Below are 21113 nucleotides of genomic sequence, written 5' to 3'. Positions count from 1 at the left end.
TGTGTCTGATGTTCACCCAGCAGGCACTTCAGTGCACATACTGTGGTCCACCCTGTGCTATGGGCTGGGCCACAAATATGGCCAACATGCAGTTTCTTATTGGAGGAAATCCATACCATAGTCCTAGGAAGGGGCTGTTATTCTGTCAGGGAATCAGAACAGCAAATCTGATTGGTTGGTGGTGCTGTCTGGAGGGTGTTGAGCAGGATTGTTATTCCAGGGTGTCTACTGTTGGGATGTGGGGAGGAGATGGGGGGTGGTAGCCATGCATCTGCATTTATGCTCTGCCATGGTTGTGGCAACATAGAATGGGAGCAGTTCACTCAGGGTGCAGAGCTTACCAGCAGGATTTCACCAAGCTGAGAAGGGGAGACTACCCTGAAAATGACTCATATCGGTGGACCATAGTGAGTCATTGGGCAAAATTCTAAACGATGCTTTCAACAAAGGGAGGAGCTCCATTATTAATCTTCTGATTAATAATACATGGGTACTCTGATTGGTGTGCTTGGCCAGGATTTAAGGGAGTTCTGTTTGTAAGTAGCGACAGGGAGCTCACAGACAAACACACCACAGGATCTTGGCATTGGAAGGGGTCTTCATTAAGGGTCAGTGCAGCTTTCTTGCTTTTACAGCTGTGGAACCTGAGGCCCAGAGGGGGAGATGCCTTAGCCAAGGTCCCACAGCAAGATAAAGGTAGTGTGGGCTTTGAAAACAGCATCTTGATACACCCTATGTTCCTCTCACTCACCAGGCTGCCTCCTAAGGCATCAAACCCTTGGAGTCTGCCCTGGACCTGTCCACGTTTAGTTTTTGAGGATAAGAGACTCAGATTACACTGGTTTCCTTTATTCTGAAAAGACAGGCTGAGCAGGTCCTGCTCTGTGGCAGGAACTGGGAACACAGAGGGATAAAGGAAAGGACAGCCCCCTGCAGGACAGGCTCACCTTGGAGGCAAAACCTCAGGGCCCCAGGAAAACAGAAGCATCAAACTCAGAGGAGAAAAATCTACTGAGGGCTGGGGTTGTAGCTCAGTGGTGGAGAGCTTGCCTAGCATGTGTGAGGCACTGGATCCTCAGCACCACATAAAAATAAATTTAAAGATATTATGTCCATCTACAAATTAAAAATTAAAAAAAAAATCTAGCTATGGCGAATGCATCCAGAATCAGAAATTCTAGAAAGCAGCTTCTAGAATTGCATACCCCTGTTAAGTTTCGGTTTTTCAGATTAGAAGTGTTTTTATTTTAAATCTTATTTGGGGAGGGGTGCTTTTCAAAGTTTAGGACCCTGTGGTCTGCTGAGGAGAATGGATCTCAGAGTCAAGGATAGCACAGGTCAGCCACACCTGCTGAAGTGAGGGCCCAGAGGTGCTGCAGGCCACTTGGAGTGGCCAGATGTTGCTGATGAGGCCACACAGAGGCAAAGAGGCTGGGCATCCCCCAGGTGGGGGAAGAGGGCATCGGGCCCAAGGCTAAGGCCACCTTCTGCCCAGCTCCTGCCCCAGTCCCCTGCCCTGCCCCAGGAAAGTGGAAAAACTCCCTGTGAGGCAGTCCCTGAATGTACTTGTAGCTTTGGAGAGCAGAACGTGGGTGTTTATAATCCAGAAGGAAGAAGAAAGCCCCACAATCATCTCTGCACCCTGCTAATTGGGGGTATATGTGGGCCCCTCGTGGTTTACCTGCTTCCTATGTGTCTCTGAACACAGGCTTGGATACCTGGGGCGACTGGCTTTAGGTGGGTATGGGTGAAGTAGGGTTGATTTTAATTAATTAATTATATCATACTGGGGATTGAGCCCAGGGGTGCTCTACTACTGAGCTATATCCCTAACCTTTTAAATTTTTATTTATTTTATTTTTGGTATCAGGAATTGAACCCAGGGATGCTACTAAACCAAATCCCCAACCCTTTTTTTTTTTTTTAATGTTTTATTTTGAGACAGGGTCTCACCAACTTGTTTTGGGCCTTGCTAAGTTGCTGAGGCTGACTTTGAACTTGCAATCCTCCTTCCTTAAGCTCCCAAGTAGCTGGAATTATAGGTGTGCACCACTATGCTCAACTTATTTTGAAAGCAGTGTGTCTGCCTTGAAGTGTAAGGATTTGCCCTTGAAGGTGCCCTGGTTGTAGTTTTTGACACATTTCTTGGGAACAGTGTGGCATTGGTCCAGAGTATAGGCTGTACTTTGTCACATACTTGTCCTGTGATCCTGGACATGTCAATTCTGGCCCTTAGCTAACATGTCTATAAAATGAGGGGCAGTGCTGCTGGGATCCTGTGAGTCTCTGTGTGCCTCCAGGGCTCCATGTCTGCTGGACTCTCTGGTGCTCTTCTCCCTACAGGAGGGGAACACAGCCCTTCACCTGGCTGCTAGCCAGGGCCATGTGGCTGTGTTGCAGCGCCTTGTGGACATCGGGCTGGACCTGGAGGAGCAGAATGTGGTGAGTCACCACCTGGGGGATGCAGAGATGTGGGATACTCACTGGCTTCCTACCTTTGAGGAACCCCAGCCTGTAGAGCAGGCTATTTCCTCCTGGTTGAGGCCCTGAAGCCTGGAAGCTGAGTGTAGGTTCTCAGAAAAACGCCAATTATGAAAAGATAAACCGCATCCAGAATCCAGGCTGGGTGGAAGCAAGGCATGATGGGCTACCATGACTTCCTTGTGTGTTCCACAGGGGGGACGTTGGCTAGGATGGTCAGGGAGGACTTCCTGGCTTGAGTGGGAGGAAATAGACGAAGCTGGGGCTGTGATGGCTTGAAGGGTGAGAGAACCTGAAGAGACATGTGGAGCAGAGAACTGAGGTGCCCCGTCCATGCTTCACACAGTGAGAATATCAGATGCAGGCTCAGATGCCACAAATGACCAAGACCCTCGTCCTCAGTAGTGGGTGGTGGAGCACCCACGGGGCCTAGGAGCCATGGCACAGGGTTGTCACCTTGGGGTCTGGCCTCAGCCTCCCCACCATCCTCACCCACCTTGTGTGTTTCAGGAAGGTCTGACGGCTCTGCATGCGGCTGCTGAAGGAGTGCACCCCGACTGTGTGCAGCTGCTCCTCAGGGCCGGGAGCGACGTGAACGCCCTCACCCAGGTAGTCAGGTCTCCTGATGTCTGCCCTCAGCCCCCGCAGGTTGTGAGATGCAGATGGATCCCAGAGTGCTGTGTCAACCCCGCGTTGGGAGGACCTGTGACACTGCACTGATGCCTCCTTCCCTCTAGAAAAGGCTGAGCTGCCTCCACTACGCAGCTCTTGGTGGCTCTGAGGACATGTGCCGGGCCCTCATTCATGCAGGAGGCTGCACCAATGTGGCTGATCATGTAAGTGTGGGGGCCTCAACTGAAGGAGTCCCCATTGCAAAGTCTCCCATGACCACACTGATGAAGCACAGCAGGGAGAAAGGGGCACTTCAGCCATTGAGGGTGGTCGGTGCTGGGACCAGGGGAGCTGGCAGCACTTAGGAAAGTCAAATAATGTTCTATCTGGAACGGGACTGAAATCAAGCTTGCACTTTGTCCCAGCTGAGTTGTCTGCTCCTCTTTTCTGCTCATTTATGCACTGAGTCTTTCTTTCCCCTGGTCTTAGGGGTGGAACTCAGGGGTGCTCTAACACTGAGCTGCATCCCCACCACTTTTTATTTTTAATTTTCAAACCCACTTCCGAAATAACAGCATTTTCTTTCTTTTTTCTTTTGGTACCAGGGATTGAATTCAGGGTGCTTAACCACTGAGCTACATCCCCAGTTCTTTTTAAATATTTTATTTAGAGACAGGGTCTCGCTGAATTGCATAGGGCCTTGCTAAGTTGCTGAGGCTGGCTTTGAACTTGGAACCCTCCTGCCTCAACCTCCCCAGTTGCTGGGATCACAGGCATGTGCTACTGCACCTGACCCAAGATAATGGCATTTTCCATTCAGGAGGGCAGAGCCTTCATGTCCTAATCACCTCTTGAAGGTCCCACCTCCCAACACTGTTGCACTGGGGATTAAGTTTCCAACACGTGGACTCTGGGGGCCACATTCAAACCACAGCATGTAAGGAATACAATTCAGCAATGCAAAGGAGGAAACTATTGACATGTGCAACAACTTGGATAGATCTCAAGGGAATTATGTTGGGTGAAAAAAGCCAGTCTCAAAGTTTATGTCTGTCTGATTCTACTTTTACAACTTTGTTTCTTTCTTTCTTTCTTTTTTTTTTTTGGTGTATGCGCTACTGGTGATTGAACCCTGGGACATTCTACCACTGAGCTACATCCCCAGTCTTTCTTTCTTTCTTTCTTTCTTTCTTTCTTTCTTTCTTTCTTTCTTTCTTTCTTTCTTTCTTTCTTTCTTTCTTTCTTCTTTTCTTTTCTTTCTTTCTTTCTTTCTTCTTTTCTTTTCTTTCTTTTTCATGAAGTTGCTAGGGTCTCACTAAGTTGCTGAAGCTGGCCTTGAACTTCTGATCCTCCTGCCTTGGCCTCCTGATTTGCTGGGGCTACAGGTGTATATCACCATGCCCAGCCCACGTATTTAACATTCTTGAAATGAAAACAATAGAAATAAACAGATTTTGTTGCTGGGGGTTAGGGATAGGGGTGAGGTAGAGGAGGGAGAAGGGTCATACAAGGACAACATAAGGGCTCCTTGTGATGAACTGTTCTGTGTCTTGACTGTGTGGCAGATATAGAAACCTACACAGGTGATAAAATTGCATGGAAGTAAACACACAACAAACGCAGGTGAAACTGGAGCAGTCTAAATATCAGTGGATTTTCTGATCTTGTCAATACCCTCCTTGGGATATTTACAATAGCATTGGGGAAACTGACTACAGCACACACCAGATATCTCTGTATTGTTTTCTAATTACATATGAATCTACTTTCAAACTTTAAATTTGAATTAGAAAAGGTTTTGCTTGTATATATACTTAAAAAATCTCTGGAATTAGTCAGATAAAAGCAGTAATTGGAGCTGGGCATGGTGGTACATGCCTGTAACCCCAGCCACTTGGAAGGCTGAGGAAGAAGGACCGTGAGATCAAAGCCAGCTTCAGCAACTTAGCAAGGCCCTGTCTCAAAATAAAAAATAAAGAGGGCTGGGGATGAGGCTCAGAGGTTAAGCACCCCTGGGTTCAATCCCCAGTAGTGCCCCCTGCTTGAGAAAAGCAGTAACTGATTATCAGTGGGGTTGGTGGGTAGGGAGGATGGGGCAGAAGGGTGATGGGTTGGGAAGACCTTTTGTCCTTTTTGGTTCTTTTGGATTTTATTGACAAAATGTAAAATAGTGAAAAAGCTGAACATATTTTCGTACCATTCTCCTTCCCCACCACATGGCTCAGACCTGTTTCCTGGAAGACCAAGGCATATCCAGCATATTTTGTTTTGGTATCTCTAGCCTGCCACCTCCCGGGAAGCCACCATGATGGCTCCTGCCTTTGGGCCACTGTCCGGTCTGGGCTCATCCCCTCTCACAGGCCTTCTTTTGGCCTGATTTTGATACCACATTCATCTGGCAAATGATTTCAGGAGACGGTTGAAGTTTCAGAGTAATTTTACCTGGATTTTAAAACTTTCTTTTCATGGCACTTGACATTCGGGGTTTGGGATTACATTAAACCTGAAAATAATGACACAGTGGTCATCTTTATAATATTTAACTTTTTCACTTGGAACATGATGTCTTGCTATTTCTTTATGTCCTTCACATCCTTCAGTGATTTTATGTAACTTCTGGTTTACATGAGTCTTAATCATTTCCAGTTATACCCTTCATAGACATTTCATATTGTTTGCCCATCATTGTGAACAGGGTAGCTTTTTAAATTTGTGTCATTTCTTGTGGGCTTTAATATAGAAATGCTATTCACTTGGATATTCTTCTCTTCTATATTATTATTATTTTGGGGGGTACTTGGGATGGAACCCAGGGGTGTTTAACCACTGAGCCATGTCCTCAGTCCTTTAGAGAGAGGGCCTCACTGAGTTGCTTAGGGCCTCATTAAGTTGCTGAGGCTGGCTTTGAACTTGCAATCCTCCTGCCTCAGTCTCCCAAGCCGCTGGGATTACAGGTATGTGCCACTGCTCCTGGCTTCTAGATGACTTTTTAAAATTAATTCTACTAGGGCAGAGTAGGGGCAACTATCTTAACCTGTCTAGATAGATAATCACCTTGTTTATTACAAATGATAGTATTGTGAAAATCTTGTTTTCTAATACTGAAAAAAACCTTCCCCTGACCTTGGCCTAAACTGGTAATGACAATAGTGGGCATTCTGTGAAATATATATATATTTATATGTTCTATAACCCTTTTATACTGAACAGGTGAACATAAATTTCCACAATAAGTATAGATCTATACCATCATCTTCACTGGCTTCAAGCTCTTCCACAATATGTGCGTTACTCCATTGCCTAGAGAGGGGGATGCTGGGGAAGTGTCTCCATTGTGTTATTTAGTCAGGGGACTAAAGGGGACCCCTGGGGATGATATTCCCCAGCCTCAAAAGAGGTCTTGGATGAGCACTGGGCTTGGAATTAAGTCTCTTTTTTGTTCCTGTCTGATTCTTTTATTCGTTCATTTCATACATAAATAGTTATCAGGCACTTGCCTACATGCTGGCCCGTGCTGTGTGTTCTTGGGAAAGCTGCTTAAGTTTTCTGAAGCTCAGTGTTTCCATTTGAAGGTGAAGAACTATTAAGAATGTGTGCTTCTGAGACATGTGGATTAATAGAGAATCTGAAGGTGGTGTTGCCAGAAGAGGCCTTAGCAAAGATCACTTACCAGATGAAGATAGCAGAGGACAGGAAATGGTTTGTCCAGTGTCACCCAGTGAGCACACCTCCAAGATGGCATAGTAGTCTCAATCTTGGATGTGCAGACCCTCACTCACTTTGAGGACCAGTATTACAGATGGCTTCAGGAATTCAGGTGGTCTGTGACTGCCTCAGACCACCAATGTAGTTTAAGATGCCAAAAGGGCCAAACCCAGAAGCACTCTACCCCTCCCTGCTCCTGACTCCCAGCCCCAACCTGCAGCCGGGCAGGTCCTGGGAGGGACACGTCCATTGATCCGTGGGTCTCCTCCCACAGCAGGGTACTTCTCCTGTGCACCTGGCTGTGAGGCACAACTTCCCTGCCCTGGTCCAGCTCCTCATCGAGGCCCGCAGTAACCTGGATGCCATCGACAATGTAAGTGTCTACAGAAACCATCCAGGCCCAGGGAGCCTCTGGGTGCTCTCTAAGGCTGGCAGGGCTGGGCCATGACTCCCAGAGTGGTCCGGAGTAAAGAAATTTGCTTTTTAGCTTTTATTTCTATTTTATTTTATTTTCCCATAATTTTTATTGGTACATTATAATTATATGTAATGATAACCTTAGTTGTTACTCTTTTTAGCTTTTAAAAATGTTGTTTGATGCTGAGTTGTGGTGGCACATGCCTGTAATCTCAGCAACCTGGGAGTCTCAGGCAGAAGGGTCACAAGTTTGAGGCCAGCCTCAACAACTTAGAGAGGCCCTAAACAACTTAGCAAGACCCTGTCTCAAAATAAGAAAATAAAAAGGGAATATATATTGCTCAGTGATAAAGTGCCCCTGGATTAAATTCCCAGTACCATTTTTTTAAAATGTTGTTTGAATATCTGTTAAAAGCGTATCATTTTATTAACCATTTCTCTATTTTGAACATTTTGGATGTTTTCCAGTTTTTATTATGAGATAGATTATATATATATATATATATATATATATATATACACACACACATGCATATAATATGTATATGTTATATATGTAGTACATATAATATTATCTATTATATAAGATACATAATATTGTATATAATATTAGGTATTATATATATGTGTGTACACACACACACACACACACACACAATGCTGCAGTAAACATCTCATATTCAACTTTCATTGATTTCTTTTCCCTAGAGAAAATTCTCAGGGGATGGGTGAAGGGGGCATTCTTATATAACAAGAGTCCTGAGTCCTGAAGTTATGATCTATAAGGAGCCCTTTTAAATCCCTGTCCCCACAACCACCCCCACAATCATATCACAGTCAGTGCCAGCCCACACAACCACTGGAGAATGGGAAGCAGTTTGGCAGACTATGTCATATACCTTTGCAAAGATCTGCATTTGCCCTTCAGGGAATGGAGCCTCAAGAAATATATTAAAAGTTCATGCACAGAGACTTTTATTGTAAGGATAGGGATGTACCTCAGCGTGTGCAAGGAAGGCCTCGGGCTTGATCTCTGCACACACACACACCCCCTGCTCCAAAATCAACCTAAAACATTATTCACTATTAATTCTCAATTTTAAAATGACCCAAATATTTAATAATAGAGAAGTGATTAGGTAAATTATGGTACAGGCATAAATAGGCCATTACAGAGTTTAGTAAAAATGGTATTTATCAAAGTTTATAATACATGGCAAGCATTATGGTAGGTGGAGAAATAAGATTGAGAGTGTATGTACAAGATGATCTCAAATATGTAAAAGGACTAGAAATTCACCAGGCTCATTATGGAGTGTTATGTTAATGATTAAACCCAGCTCACCCCCACCCCCTGCCCCACAGCATAACTTTGTTAAGGCCAATTTGGGCGTGTCCCACCCTGGTCCTGCCCTGGCACTGAGCAGCAGGCCACCATACTTGCTTTTCTGCTCATCTGTCCCCTTGGCTTCTCCAGAGGCAGCAGACGCCCCTCCACCTGGCCGCTGAGCACGCCTGGCAGGACATAGCAGAGATGCTCCTCGTGGCTGGGGTCGACTTAACCCTGAGAGATAAGGTACCTCTGCTCAGAGCCGGCCTCCCTCTCGAGCCATCATGGCTCCTTCTTTGCCGGAGACCCTGCTACAAATGTCTCTTTCCTTCAGTCCTCTCCCCTGCTCAAAAGCAGCCTCCTTGAGAAAGCATTCCTGCCCTTCCACTCCCTGCCTTCCCTCCCCTGAGGTCCCTCAACATCCACCTAGGCTTGGGCTATGGCTATGGCTTGGTCCCCACCAGATTGTAAACTCCCTGAATTACATTGAGGGGTTTCGGGGGTAGCAGGAGTACTGTATCACCACCCAGCACCCTCTGCGTATGCACCAGGGTTTGGGGACGCTTCCTGGCACTTTGTGCCTGTGGGTGGCTACCTCCTCCGGTGATTGGAAGTCTCTGAGGAGCTGAAGGCTTGGGATGAGGCTGGAGATCACAGGTGCATGAGGGGAGGGCACTTGCACACCTCACTCAGCAAGGTCAGCCTGGGTGGTGGGGTCAGAGTTGGGGACCAGGATCAGGCTAGGCCTGGGAAAGGGCTCCCTGCTTTGAGCTGGGCCCCTGGGGAAGCTGTCCAGATGTCAAGAGCAATTTCCCATCCCACTGTGGGTCCCTGGAGGTGACTGGGAGGCCTGGGGCACAGGAGCTGGCACCAGCGGGAGGGTGAACAAACATGAACCAATGAGCCCACACTCTCTTCTCGGGGCTCTGATTTCTTCATCTGAAAAATAGGGCTGGGGAGGCTGGGGTTGTGGCTCAGTGGTAGAGCGCCTGCCTAGCATGCGTGAGGTGCTGGGTTCAATCCCTGACACCACATAAAAAAATAAACAAACAAAATAAAGGTATTGTGTCCATCTACAACTAAAAAAAAAATGGGGTTGGGGATAACATCAGCTCACAGGCTGTTTATAGTCAGTGGCAGAGACCACACTGCACTGGAAACTCGGGCTTCCCTTCTGCCTCTTGCTTGCAGCAAGGAAAAACCGCCCTGGCAGTGGCCGCCCGCAGCAACCACGTCAACTTGGTGGACATGATCATAAAAGCAGACCGTTTCTACAGGTGGGAGAAGGTATGGGGGTCCCATGCTCCACTGGTAGAGCTGGTTTTGAGTTCGGGTCCTGGCCAGTTCTGGGATCCCTGTCTCCAAGTGGGTGAGAATCCCTGCTTTGCACCCAGGCAAACTGAGACTGAGGTCCACGCCTGTGTTCTTGTGGCTGGACACTGCAGTAGCTCCTGGCGAATGCACATGACCGAATTGCATGGGTGAATAAGGAGATGGCAAGTTGGTTCCATCTCAGTGACATCTCCGGGTGATTGAAATTGCAGAATATTTCATTTAGGCAACTTTCTGAACCTAGAGGGAAAGTGTGCTGGAAATGATTGGTGATATCTGCCATAGACTGGGGGAAGCAGAGGAACACAATGTAAAGTCACGTATGGGCTGTTCCAATCAGCAAATAGGAATAGGGAATGGGGAGTTTTTTGGGTGTCCTTGGGGATGTCTTCATACATAGAAAACTTTTGCATTTGCCTTAGTTTTTGAAATTAATGTGAACTTTTTTCAAAGTACTGGAGATTGAACCCAAGGCAAGTGCTTGCTAGATAAGTGCTTTACCACTGAGCACACTCTCCGTCCTTTTTATTTTATTTTGAGACAGAGTCTCACTAAGTTGTCCAAGCTGGCCTTGAGTTTGTGATTCTCCTGCCTCAGCCTCCCAGGCCACTGGGATGGCAGGCATGTGCCACCATGCCTGGCCCTAAGAAACAATTCTTTTTTAGTTGTTGATGTATGTCATTTTATTTATTTATATGTGGTGCTGAGACTCAAACCCAGAGCCTCACACATGCTAGACAAGTGCTCTACCACTAAGCTACAACCCCAGCCCCTAAGAAACAATTTTTAACACCCTGGTGAGAACCAGGCTCCTGGATCATCACCTCCCAGGTGACTGGCCACAGATGGTTGACCAGGATGCAAGATCTGGAGCTGCAAATGCCAGGTAATTTTTTTCACCTCGAATTTTGAAACAACCAGAACGCAACATCCATTACCTTTAGGGGGGCCTTGGGTTTTGTGGGTTTAATTCATGCTATTTCTGAATTCTTTTGTAACCCCTAATATTATTACCCACTTTGCCTAGGAAGGACCCTGTAACCCCAGCCTTCACTATTTGCTGGGATTTGGTAAGCCTGCCTGGTTTTGGCCATAGCTTCTGAGTCATTCTGTTGACAAACATGCTGTAAGAACCCCAAAAGGGACTGGGGCTGTGGCTCAGTGGTAGAAGGCTTGTTTAGCATGCATAGGGCCCAAAACACAAACAAATCGAAAACCAAATCAAACAAAAAGCACTGAGAGAGAAAGGCTTCTGACCAGAGCAATTTGGGAAGGCCTCCTGGAGGAGGTGGCACAGGAGTGCTCTTTTGACTATGGCAGTGGGGTTGACAGTCCGGGAGGAGAGAAACCGAATTCTGGGTGGAAGGAGTGTGCGAGCACCTTGGGTTCCAAGGCATGGCGTGGAGTCATGGTTCCAGTGGACACTGAGCCTCAGGCCCCACTGACTCCAGTTCCAGGCTCCTCAGCAGAGGTGGTCGTAGGGTAATTGGGGCTTCAGCCCTGTATTACTCCTATTCAAGACCACGAGAGGGAGCTTGGCACGGAAACCCCCTCCCCCATGGCTTCTTCACTTTTGGGATCTTCCCACAGGACCACCTTTCATGCAGGGATCCCAGTGACTCCTCGGGGGAGAGCTTGTCCTTTAAGCAGGACCATCGGCAAGAAACACAGCAGTTCCGCTCTGTGCTGTGGCGACTGGCCTCCAGGTATCTGCGGCCCCAGGAGTGGAAGAAGCTGGCATGTTCCTGGGAGTTCACCGAGGCACACATCTATGCCATCGAGCAACAGTGGACAGGTACCAGCCTTCTCCCCGCCAGCAACCAGGCACAGAGGGGTGAGGGGCACTTGAGTTGTTCTGTGCTCCTGAGGAAAAAGGCTGTGCAACCCACATGCCCCTTCCCACCTCTGGCCCCTTGCACAGGGTGTATGCCCTCCTCCCCTCCCAGTGACCTGAGGACTTCACAGTCTTCAGAATCAACCAAAGCTGAGAGTCCAAACGTAAACTCTATTACAGATAGGAATTCTCATGTATGATAAAGGAGATTTGTAAATTGTGGGAGTCAGGGCAAATACTATTTAATTGTGTTGAGGTAACTGGGTTGACCAGTTGAGTTTTCCCACCAGTCACATCAAGGGCAAGCACCATGAGGAAGTGTCTGCTGAGGACCCAGAGAAGAACACAAAAGTCACAGGATACAGCGAACCAACTAATCTGGATCTGATGATGTGGCCAAGCATCTGTCTGCATCCCAGGCAGGAAAATCTGACTTAGTCATGAGGGTTTAAAACACGTTAACCCCCAACACTGGACACAGGATAGTGTGGACAGTTACTTCCCAAACCTGGTTGTATGCTGGGATCACCTGAGAAGCTTTGAAACTGCTCAAGGCCTAAGCCATACCCAGACTCGGCCACATCTGCATTGGGGTGAGGTGAGCCCATGGTGCCAATATTTTCCCATGCTTCCCGGATCTTTCCAAGGAGCAGGTAAGGCTGAGAACATCTAGTGTAGGGAAAAGAACATGGCCAGCTCTGCCTCTCAGTAAGCCCTCTGCTCACTGGAAAACAAGGCCACTAGCATGCAAGGCACAGATTGTGACCAGTCAAAGAGATGAGGCACATAATTGTGTGCATCCTGCTACCGTAGGGACATATGCCATTTCTTTCTTCAGAGTGACACTGACAGGTTGTGTAGCGGATGCTCAGGAGAAAGCCTGGGACTAGGGATGTTCTAGGTCCCTGAGATACAAACTCTGACACCACCCCATCTGAGATGCAGCTCCTCCCCACCCCCAGCCACCTCTGGGCTGAGCCTGCTAGAGAGGCCTGAGGTGGTCCTTGGCCTCTTTTGTAGCTGGGCATGCTCAGGAGGCTACAGAAGGCCACATAGACATGGATGGCTCCTCTCTCTTCCCTTGTCATCCTCAGGCACCAGGAGCTATCAGGAGCATGGCCACAGGATGCTGCTCATCTGGCTGCATGGCATGGTCATGGCTGGTGAGAATCCCAGTAAAGCGCTGTTCGAGGGCCTGGTGGCCATTGGCAGGAGAGACCTGGCTGGTAAGAGTTGGACTCACAAGCTGTGTCCCCTAGCTGGAATGTGGCCCAGCCCCAAGGGGCTGCTCAGACCAGAAAGCTGTGATGCTAACTGAATCTTCCAGATTCCTAGTCCTAGCCCTCCTTCCTCCTCAAACCCAGAAGGAGCCTTGGGCAAATCACAGTGCCCCCTGGCCCTGGTTTCTCCATCCCTGTAGTGAGAGTGGGCGGCCTAAACGAACCCTCTGATTTTCACAGCCCCCTATAATCTCTCCCTTGCCAACCCTCCATGCCTTGAATTTCGCCCCTAGTTTGGAATAAGTCTAGAACAGCCTTCAGACTTCTTTTTCACAAAATAAGACTTGAGAACCCAACTGACTTAATATGAGTTGAACCAGTCAGATCTGGAAAATAAAACTTCTGAGGTCATCACAACCTACTTAATCATGCCAATCCCAAAATCCTGATTTGGGACTCAGAGAGTCCCGTGGGACCTTCAGGCCAGGAGGATAAAAGGTCTGGCACTAATTCCTCATTAAAAAACAAAATCAGCTCACGACAAAAAAGTTTTAAACTTGTAATGTCCCTAGGGTGCTGGCTGTCCCGTGGCTGCCATAGGCAAGGTGGGAAAGCAGAGAATTATTTGGGGGTGGAGGAATTAGGGATGGCTTTTATCTTTTTCCAAAATATTCTCATATAAAGTTGTTGTACCTTTTCTTAGCACCAAGTCCGGCAGGAAATTAAAACATAAAACCTGCCCTGGAGGGTAGAACTGAAGCCATAAGATTCTTGTGTTTTGCAGAGAGTATTAGGAAGAAAGCAAATGCTGAGCCGAAGGCCCCCAGGAGGTGCACAGCCATGTAATCAGGGGCCACCTGAACAGAAGATGACCAACCCTTAAGTGCTTTTCAAATGACCACTGTTAACAGACCCACAACTGTTTCTACTAAAGTGCGTAGTGAAGCAGACACCAGCAGGCAAATGCTTATAATCCTTTTGGGGAGGACTGGTCCAGAGGCCTGTTCTAGGTTTTGCAATGATCCCGTCCCAGGTCCTTACTCTTTGCTCATTTTCACCTCCATTTTCTTGGACACTCACAGTCTCTTCCCTGCTATTCAAGGGACATCTTTACAGATAGAACACTGAGGCCCAGGGAGGAGTAGCTACTTGCCCAGGGGTCTGTTGTCAAACACAGCAGGCCTCCCACCCAACCCAGGGAAAGGGCTCCATCTGTCTCTTTCAAAATGAACTCTTCTTAATTTGTTCACTGTTAGTGTGTGCTTGCGTTTTGCTGTACTGAGATAGAACCCAGGAGCTCTCTACCACTGAGCTACATCCCCAACAGCTTTTTATTTTTTTTATTTTGAGACAAGGTGTCACTAAATTGCTGAGGCTGACCTCAAAGTTGTGATCCTCCTGCTTTAGCCTCAGCAGCTAGGATTACAGGTGTGTGTTTGTCCACGCCTGGGCACGCTTGTCCTACCTGTAGTTACAAATTTATTTGTATATTTGGACAGGAGGGGTGCTATTGTGAGTGGCGCTATTAATAATTGTTCGGAGGTGGATTGTCTTTAAATGCAAGCGTATATTTGATCCCACCAATCATCAAACACAAACAATTAATGCAAAAAGTGTTGGTTGTGTTGGAGCACCCTAACTGCATCTAATGTACACTAATTAAACACTACAAGCACATCACACAATACTAAGGCAACCTCCAGCCCCAAAGTACCTCTGATGCCACACAACTTCTCTTAACAAGAGCAGATGTTGTTATTGTCCAGTGGTTCTCTCCAGCTGATGGTTGGACATCAGGGAATGGTGGATTCGATCTGGGGATGGATGGACAGCAAGGTGGCCAGTCTCACTTATTCCTCAGAGCAAAGCTCTCTGATGTGGCAGGACAAGCAGTTTATGTGCAGTTCCAAGTTGGTGCTCATTGTTACCACGCTCCAGTGTTGTTCTGCCTGTCTCTAGATGATGGTCCTAATCAACTGTGTCCAGTTGTGACTAAGCATGCCTGTGGCTGCTGTTCTTTACAGCTAGCAACTTAGTGAGTCCCAGCCTGGCCTGGCATGTCTATGGGAGAGGCTCCTTACAAGTGCATGCTCATTTTCCCCTCTTATTGTATAATTTTTTAAAGTATTTTAAAAATATGTTTTAGTTGTAGTTGGACACAATACCTTTATTTTATTTATTTATTTATTTTTATGTGGTGCTGAGGATCGAACCCAGCGCCTCGAATGTGCTAGGCAAATGCTCTATGCTGAGCCACAACCCCAGCCCTTATTTTATAATTTTTATGTTTTAAAACTTTTTAAATTTTGAAATAATTTCAGACTTACAAAAATGTTGCAGAAATAGTATGAAGAATTTCCAAATACCCTTCAAGCAGCTTTCCCAAATATTAATGTCTTATGTAACTACAGTATACTCTTTTAAACCAGGAAATTAACACTGTGCAATGCTATTTGCTAATATCAGACCTGATCCAAATTTTGCTGGTTGAGCATTCATGTCTTTTCTCTGGACCAGGATCCAGTCCAGGATCACTGATGGCATTTAGTTGTCATTCTTCTGTACTTTTTTTTTTTTTTTTATGGTGCTGGGGGTTGAATCTAGGGTTTTGCCTATGCCGAGCACATGCTCTACCACTGAGCTAAACGCCAACCCTCTTTTCATTTTTAATAGCTGCATACAAAGGGTCACTGTTTTGGAGCAGTATAATCCAGTAGAATGTTCTACAAAAATGTTTTCTATCTGCCCTGTCCAAGATGGTATCCACTAGTGACCTGTGGCTATTGAGCACTTTAAATGTGGTTAGTGGGTCTGAGGAAATGGATTTTAAATATTATCCTATTTTAATTGTTTGAAAAAAATACATGTATACACATTTGGTGGTGCTGGGGATTGAGCCCAGTCCTTGGGCATGCTAGGCAAGTGCTCTACCACTGAGCTACACCCCCCACCTCAGTCGTTTGAGATGTAAATAGACAAGTGACAACCACACTGGACCACAGAGCCAATCTGAGCTTCGCTTTCAGGTGCCAGGCAAGCACAGGTTGTGGGGCTCGGTCACCCCAGCAGGAGAGTAGGTTTCCAGGAAAATGTGACTCTTTGGAAGCTTTTTGATTTCCTACAATTCAGAAACCATCTGTGCAGAATAACCTAGAAGTTCTGCCAGAAAGCCATTGGTATCTAGTGTGGGCTCTCTTGTGTGGCACAGCTGTGGCCATTCTAGGAGCCCACGTCTCAGAAAAGCTCCCCACAAAGTTCTCCCCTGGGCCGGGACTGACAGGAGACAGAATCAGAACTGTTAAAGCTGAAAGGGGCTTCAGTTGTCACTTGTGGCTGGTGGCATACACAGTGGTCCAGTCCTCTGAGAGGCAATCTGGCTTTGTCTATCCAAACCACAGACATCTCTCCCCCTTGGTCCAGCAATCCCACTTCTAGGGACATGTCCTATAATAAGTCAATATATGTACCTAATAACAGACATATGAGGTTTTTTATCACTACATTGTTTCCAATCTCTTGTTTTTTATTTTATTTTTGTTACTGGGGATTCAACCCAGAGGCACCTAACCGCTGAGTCACATCCCCAACCCTTTTTACTTTTTTATTTTGAGATAGGGTCTCACTAAGTTGCTTAAGGCCTCAGCTAAATTGCTGAGGCTGGCCTTGAACTTATGATCCTCCTGCCTCAGCCTCCTAAGCCACTGAGATTACAGGCATGCAGTACCATGCCTGGTCAATCTTTTGTTTTTTAAAAATAAACTGAATGACCATCTTCAGAGGATGGGTAAAATAAAGTATGGTTCAATAATTAAAACAAAAGAGGGGCTGGGGATGTGGCTCAAGCGGTAGCATGCTTGCCTGGCATGCGTGCAGCCCGGATTCGATCCTCAGCACCACATACAAAGATGTTGTGTCCACTGAAAACTAAAAAAAAAAAAAAAAAAAAAAAAATTAAAATTCTCTCTCTCTTTTTCTTTAAAAAAAAATTAAAACAAAAGATCATGGATACTTTCCAAGTATTGTTTCAAAAGAGCTTCAGAATAAATTAAGTAGAAAAAAATCAAGATCTGATCAGTACATATGGTATGCTGATTGTGTAAGAAAGGAAAGAAACCAAAAATATATTTTTATTTGCTTCTACTTGTATAAATAAAAGAAGGATATATTGAAATTCTCTGTACCTTCTGCCCAACTTTTCTCTAGATCTAAAAATAAAATTATAAAAAGGAATAAAAGAAAAAGCTTTTAAAAATCAACCCATCAGGCTGGGCACAGTGCTATGCACTTGTAATCCTCAGGCAGCAGACGCTGGAGAATCACCTGAACCCAGGTACTGTAGCTTGGACCTGGAATGTCCTCCAAAGACCCGTGGGTTGAAGGATTGGCCCCCAGCTGGTGGCACTATTGGGAAGTGGTGGAACCTTTTAGGAAGTACAGCCTATTAGAAGAAAGTTAAGTCACTTGATGCCCTTGATGGGGATATCAGGATGCCGGTCTCTTCCTCTTCCTCCTTGCTTCCTGGCTGCCCGGAGGTGAACAGACATCCTCCTTCATGTGCTTCTGCCATGATGGGCTGTGCTACCACAGCAACAGGTCCAAGTGACTGCGGACTGAAATGTGAGCAAATATAAACCTTTCCTCCTTAAAAGTTGATTATCGGGCTGGGGCTGGGGCTCAGCGGTAGAGCACTTGCCTGGCACGTGGGAGGCCTTGGGTTTGATCCTCAGCACCACATAAAAAAAATAAATAAACAAATAAAATAAAAATATTTCTTTAAAAAGTTGATTATCTCAGATATTTTGTTGCAGAGACAGGAAGCTAATTAATATACTAGGAGTTCAAAACCAGCCTGGGTAACATAGCAGGACCCCATCTCAAACAAAACAAACAAACAAACAAAAACAAAAACAAAAAAAGAAGAAGAAGAAGAAAAAGAAAAGACCAACTGTGATGGCAGATTCCTATAGTCCTAACTACTTGGGAGGCTGAGGCAGGAGGATTGCTTGAATCCAGGAGTTTAAGACCAGCTTGGGCAACATGGCCATCATCTATTCCATTTGGAAAAGTTTTTTTCAAAAAAGTTTTCCAATACTGGGGATTGAACCCAGGAATGCTCTACCTCCTATGCTATATCCCTGTCCCTTTTTTATTTTATTTAGAGATAGGGTCTCAATAAATTGGTTTCCAACTCCTTCTGCCTCAGCCTCCTGAGTAGCCGGAATTACAGGTGTCTTTTGTAGTACATGGGACTTTGATAATTTATTTGGATGAATTTTACAAAAAGAATTTTGTATTTTTTTTTTTGTTGAGGTAAAAAAGCATGTCCTTAAATAAACATTGAACTAATCTCTCAGATTCAATCCTCATTTCTTTTGTTTGGGAAATCCAAACAGTGTCAAAGCAGGCAAGAGTCTATCCTGGGTGGGTTCTGTGTGAGCTCGCTCTCAGCGTGGCCCCACCAGTACACAGTCCCAGAGCACCCCTGTGCTGGCAGCCTGCCCGGAGCCAGTACGGAGGTAAGTAGCCCATAGTTCTTGCCCCCAGAAGCTTAGAGTGAAGGAGAGGGGCTTGGACCTGAGTAAGTGTAATATTCTGTAAGTGGCCCTATAGTGGGTGAGTGTGAAGAATTATGGGATTTATTCTTCCTTGAAGAAGGGGGTCTGAGAAGTTCACAGAGGAGAAAGTAGTGGGGAAAGGACAGACTCAGTTAAGAGTGCCATCTATGCAGGGGCCTGGAGGTGTGGCAATAGATGCATCTGAGGATTGGTGTTGCTGGAACAGAGTATGGAAGGACAAGGAGAGATTTAAAGGGGTGCAGAAGGGATGCTGAAAGTTCATTCTTCACCCCATAATTTAAAAATTGATGTCTCCTAAGACAAAAAAACTGAACAGAATAGATTCCTATAACTGAGCAAGAATCTGCTGCATGACATGCATAGAACCCAGTACCATGTGACTGCCTTTTTGCCAAAAGGAAGAACCTTATTGTGGGTCATCTGACAAGGAGACAGGAGGACACTCAAATCTGTCTCCCTCATCAGCAGCGAAGGCATTTATGTGGCTTTGGGTGAGGGGACTGGAGGGCTATTGGTTGCAACTGGGAGACTTGGGTCAGCCAGCACTCCAGATGGTCTGCTGGCCCAGGGCATCTTGCGGATGATTCTGGAGCTTCCTGCACCCCTCCCTTTATTCTAGGTCTGTGAGGCCCAATTTTCATTCCTCAGGTTCCACCAAGTTCTGAAGGTTATTTTTGGTCAGGTCCTAGGTTTCTGGACCTGCTTCCTTCCTGAAAAACAGCCTGATCAGTTTTTAGGGAATTTGCCGTTTTATGGCTTTGTTTCACTCCCTCTTTGGAAACGTGCTTCTTTCAGAGCACAGGTTTACCTTGCTAATTATGATTTTCCTTATATTTAAAAAGTACACTTCAATCTTTTCCAATGTGTATTTTCTTTCTCTATTGTTATTCCCTCCTTTTGCAAGACATAAGCTTAAAATCTATTTAAATATACTCTGTAAGCTTATAGATCTATAGTGAAAGCTCTTTCTCCAATGGATTTCAGGATAGTTTCTGGGAGGTGTGGGGCAGGCTTTGGGTCACATCACATATCAAAAGGAGCCCATAAAACTCACGGGTTAAGAACTGGGGTGATCTGGAAAAATAAGAGACCCAGAATAGCTAAAGCAATCTTTAGCAAGAAGAGTGAAGCAGGTGGTATCACTATATCAGACCTCAAACTATACTACAGAGCAACAGTATGGGTATTGGCACCAAAGTAGACTGGTAGACCAATGGTACAGAATAGAGGACACAGAAACTAACACGCATAATTACAGTTATCTTATATTAGACAAAAGCACCAAAAACATATTGGAGAAAAGATAGCCTCTTCAACAAATGGTGCTGGGAAAACTGGAAGTCCATATGCAACAAAATGAAATTAAACCCCTCTCTCTCTCACCATGCACAAAACTCAACTCAAAGTGGATCAAGGACCTAGGAATTAAACCAGAGACACTGCGCCTATTAGAAGAATAGTAGCCCAAATCGCCATCATGTCAGATTAGGCCCCAACTTCCTTAATAAGACTCCTATAGCACAAGAATTAAAATCAAGAATTGATAAATGGGATGGATTCAAGCTAAAAAGCTTCTTCTCAGAAAAAGAAACAATCAGTGAGGTGAATAGAGAGCCAACAGAATGGGAGCAAATTTTTACCACAAGCACATCAGATAGAGCACTAATCTCTAGGATATAAAAAGAACTCAAAAATCTTAATACTGGGGCTGAGGCTGTAGCTCAGTGGGAGAGTGCTTGCCTAGCATGCTTGAGGCACTGGGTTCGATCCTCAGCACCACATAAAAATAAACAAATAAAATAAAGGCATTCTGTTAATCTACAACTACAAAAAAAAATTTAAAAAAAATCTTAACACCAAAAAACCAAATAACCCAATCAATAAATGGGCCAAGGAACTGAACACACACTTCTCAGAAGATGATATAGAATCAATTTACAAATATATGAAAAAATGTTCAATATCTCTAGCAATTAGAGAAATGCAAATCAAAACTACACTAAGATTTCATCTCACTCCAGTCAGAATGGCAGCTATTAAGAATACAAACAACAGGGGCTGGGGTTGTGAGTCAGTGGTAGAATGCTCGCCTAGTGCGGGTGAGACACTGGTTGAATCCTCAGCACCACATAAAAAATAAATAAATAAAGGCGTTTTGTCCACCTACAACTAAAAATTAAAAAAAAAAAGAATACAAACAATAACAAGTGCTGGCGAGAATGTGGGGAAAAAGACACTCATACATTGCTTGTGGGACTGCAAATTGGTGCAGCCAATATGAAAAGCAGTATGGAGATTTCTTGGAAAACTGGTAATGGAACCACCATTTGACCCAGCTATCCCACTTCTCGGTCTATACCCAAAGGACTTAAAAACAGCATACTACAGGGACACAGCCACATCAATGTTTATAGCAGCACAATTCACAATAGCTAAACTGTTGAACCAACCTAGATGCCCTTCAGTAAATGAATGGATAAAGAAAATGTGGTATATATACACAATGGAATATTACTCAACATTATAAGAGAGTAAAATCATGGCATTTGCAGGTAAATGGATGGAGCTGGAGAATATAATGCTAAGTGAAATAAGCCAATCCCAAA

General features: G+C 45.4%; 1 protein-coding gene across 1 annotated transcript in view; it reads left to right on the top strand.

Moving 5' to 3' along the window:
- The window catches only part of Ankdd1a (ankyrin repeat and death domain containing 1A), a 31274-nt gene extending 15495 nt beyond the window's left edge, over positions 1-15779 (top strand). Inside the window, 9 exon segments of the mRNA XM_048793069.1 lie at positions 2344-2442; positions 2992-3090; positions 3219-3317; positions 7073-7171; positions 8693-8791; positions 9737-9832; positions 11468-11672; positions 12806-12937; positions 13716-15779. Of these exon segments, the coding sequence (XP_048649026.1) occupies positions 2344-2442; positions 2992-3090; positions 3219-3317; positions 7073-7171; positions 8693-8791; positions 9737-9832; positions 11468-11672; positions 12806-12937; positions 13716-13777 (990 nt within the window). The 3' untranslated portion in view covers positions 13778-15779.
- The last annotated feature ends 5334 nt before the right edge of the window (positions 15780-21113 follow it).

The sequence above is a fragment of the Marmota marmota genome, unplaced genomic scaffold (assembly GCF_001458135.2).
Source record: "Marmota marmota marmota unplaced genomic scaffold, marMar, whole genome shotgun sequence".
NCBI lineage: Eukaryota > Metazoa > Chordata > Mammalia > Rodentia > Sciuridae > Marmota > Marmota marmota.
The sequence above is the reverse complement of the archived record's forward strand: the minus strand, read 5'-3'. Positions and strand labels throughout refer to the sequence as shown.